General features: G+C 50.6%; 1 protein-coding gene across 1 annotated transcript; it reads right to left on the bottom strand.

Moving 5' to 3' along the window:
* Positions 1 to 1,451: 1,451 nt before the first annotated feature.
* Positions 1,452 to 2,399, bottom strand: foxb1b (forkhead box B1b). The gene has a single exon (XM_071921714.1). It carries the CDS (start codon positions 2,397 to 2,399, stop codon positions 1,452 to 1,454), a length of 948 nt encoding a protein of 315 aa, XP_071777815.1.
* Positions 2,400 to 2,972: the final 573 nt, after the last annotated feature.

Below are 2,972 nucleotides of genomic sequence, written 5' to 3'. Positions count from 1 at the left end.
TTTTTTGTTTTGTTTTTTGTTTTGTTTGTTTTGTTTTTTGCCCCAGTCGTCTGTTGAATGAAATCTTATTAAAATCCATCAGTTTTATACTTTCATGTACAGGAGGGGAGTAAACATACATCATTTAATTACATAATGCTGCAACTACGGCTTAAATAAAATACAATAAAATAAAATAAAATAAAACCTATAACTCCAGTGTGTGTGTGTGTGTGTGTGTGTGTGTGTCAATAACAGGCAGCATCACTCCTCGCTGTGTTTCAGAAGTTTTAATGGAAGCGGTGTGAGTCCGGCGGACAGACGTCATGCTGCAGACAGACAGAGCTGAAGCATGCTGCTCTACAGAGTCACTTCTTTAAATTAAATCCACAGAAACACTTCAGATACCAAGAACACCGAGCTAAAAAAAAACAAAGTGCATTGGAGACATTTCAATAAATCCTCACATTAACTCAGATATTTCCAGTGTTTTCTACGCAGAACCTCGAACATAAATAAATGTTTTCAAGTCTGATTTTATCATCTGGGATTGTTCATTTTGATTGTAAAAAAAAAAAGAACACAATTAAAAACAATTAAAAAAAGAAAGAGATTGGCTATTTGGTTTACCAAATGCTAGTTTGCATTTTGTTGAGTATTTAAAGTTGGCCAGCTTGAATCTCCTGTTTAGTTGTATTTAGTATTTTTGGATGGTTCAGTCTATCTGTCGGCCAAAACACACAATTACAAATTTGCTTTTGAATTAAACTTTTGTTTCGGGAGCAGAAAGCAGAGAAACAGCAGACAGAAGAGAATTAACAGTCATTAATCTAAAACTTGAGTTTTAGACGATCTGAGTGAAGAAAAGGCAGAATTCTAATGGATTTGGATATTTTTTCATGAAAATGATACGGGCCGTATGATAATACTGAGACAGACTCAGTGCTTTAATATCCGGACCGTCGGCCGACTGAAGGAATGTACAGGATGTAAAGCCACAAAAACAATTATTAAATCAATTTACCCACATTTTAATCTGCAGATTAAACTTCACCGCCTGTTCAGGCTGACATAAATCTTTATATAGATCTAAATTCATAGTTTACATCGTAGGAATTAGCATTAAACTGATGGAAGTTATAAGTGGAAGGGGGGGGGGGGGGGGGCATAAATTAATGCTTTACTGAAAATATAATTGATTTGTGTTGATAAGGTGGTAGTTTGGCTGCAGGTCAGAGGTCAACCTGCGGTGTGTTTACCTCCACATGATGAAGGCTGAGGAGTGATGGATCAACACTTGTCCTGTCCGGTAAAACAGAGGAACATGAACACCGAAATAAAAACGCGTCCTTGCCTTGCAGAGACTTTGCGCGCGGCGGCAGTCCGGGCTGAAGACACAACGCTGCTTTGGAGTTCAGGAGTTTCTCACTTTTCACTTTACAGAGTTTATAAAAAGTCCCGGATGAGTCCCGTCAGTGCACCGCCACCGCGGCCTGCAGCGCCGAGGAGGCCGGGGTGGGGAGCGCCTCTCCGGGCGCGGCGGGGCTGCTTTGGCCGGTGGCTGTCTGCGGGGAAGTCGGGCTGAGCGACTGGGGAGAGTTCGCTAGGAAAGCCGGGATGTGAGCCGGCAGCGCGGACAGGCCGGGCACCCCGGCGGGCGTGGGCTTGATGGGCACCGGGATGGCAGGGAGAGTCTGTCCGCCGTGGCAAATAGACTTGAGCGGCATCCCGTAGGCCGAGTAGTCGCTGGTCATGGAGATCGGAGCCGCCGTGTCCATCACGCCGGAGCCGTACATGTGCGGCCAGGCCGAGGTCAGCTGGTTGTGCAGCGGGTATCCGGCCGACATGGACTGCATGGTGGAGAAGGCCAGGCCGCCCGGCATCTTGTACTCTCTGGCGATGATGTTCTCGATGGCGAACGGGTGTTTGAAGGTGGACGGCTGGGAGACGCCGATGTTGTAGCCCGTCATCTGCGGGAGGTGCGTCCCGGTGGCCGCCAGCGCGCTCAGCCGGAGTTTGGCCTGCTGCTGCAGGTAGTGCGCGGCGTCCGAGGGCTTGTTGGGAGCCAGGTGATCCGCGGCCATCATCACTTTGAAGCGCTTACGGCGCCTCAGAAAACTCCCGTTCTCAAACATGTCGCCGCAGTTTGGATGCAAAGCCCAGAAACTGCCTTTCCCCGGCTGGTCCGGCCGCCGGGGGATCTTGATGAAACAGTCGTTGAAGGAGAGATTGTGCCGCAAGGAGTTCTGCCACCGCTGCGTGTTCTCCCGGTAGTACGGGAACCTGTCCATGATGAACTTGTAAATCTCACTGAGCGGCAGCATCTTCTCCGGACAGCTCTGGATGGCCATGGCGGTCAGGGAGATGTAGGAGTACGGAGGCTTCTGGTCGCTGTACGTGTTTCTCCCCGGGCGAGGCATGCTGCTGGGCCGGCCGGGCCGGAGGAGCTCACACCCGGAGCGGAGTCTGACTCTCTGCTGCCTGGAGAGAAGCGAACTTCACTATTCAAACTTGTCCAAAAGGGCTTCGGAGGGCGCAGTCCCAATTCTTCAAAACAGCGTTACGCACGAAAAGCAACACGCCTCGCATTTGGCACGCCTGGTCCCTTTTTACGCGCACGTTACAGCCGCAACTCCGCCAACTATTCAGGAAAGTTGAACTCGCTGTTTCCTCCCCGCGGGTTCCCCGGTGTCACCGAAGGAAAAAGCGGCGCGGAGTTCAGTCGGTTCCTGTCCCGCCTGACCGGACGGTGCCGAAGTGATGAGCGAAGCTAAGCGGCTGCTTCCATGTCCCTCCCGGTCCCGTCTGCGGTCTGGACGCGGTGACAGGAGCAGAAAAGACCCCCGGAGAGGAGCTTCATTAATGGGCCACTTCTTTACCATCACATGACAATCAGCCAGGGAGGAGGAGGAGGGAGGAGAGAGGGGGGTGAAGAGGAGGAGGAGGAGGAGGAGGAGGAGGAGGAGGGAGGAGTGGGTGGGGGCTCGGGGGAA

The sequence above is a fragment of the Centroberyx gerrardi genome, chromosome 1 (genome assembly GCF_048128805.1).
Source record: "Centroberyx gerrardi isolate f3 chromosome 1, fCenGer3.hap1.cur.20231027, whole genome shotgun sequence".
NCBI classification, from domain to species: Eukaryota; Metazoa; Chordata; class Actinopteri; order Beryciformes; family Berycidae; genus Centroberyx; species Centroberyx gerrardi.
This window is presented reverse-complemented; position numbering and strand designations above follow the sequence as displayed.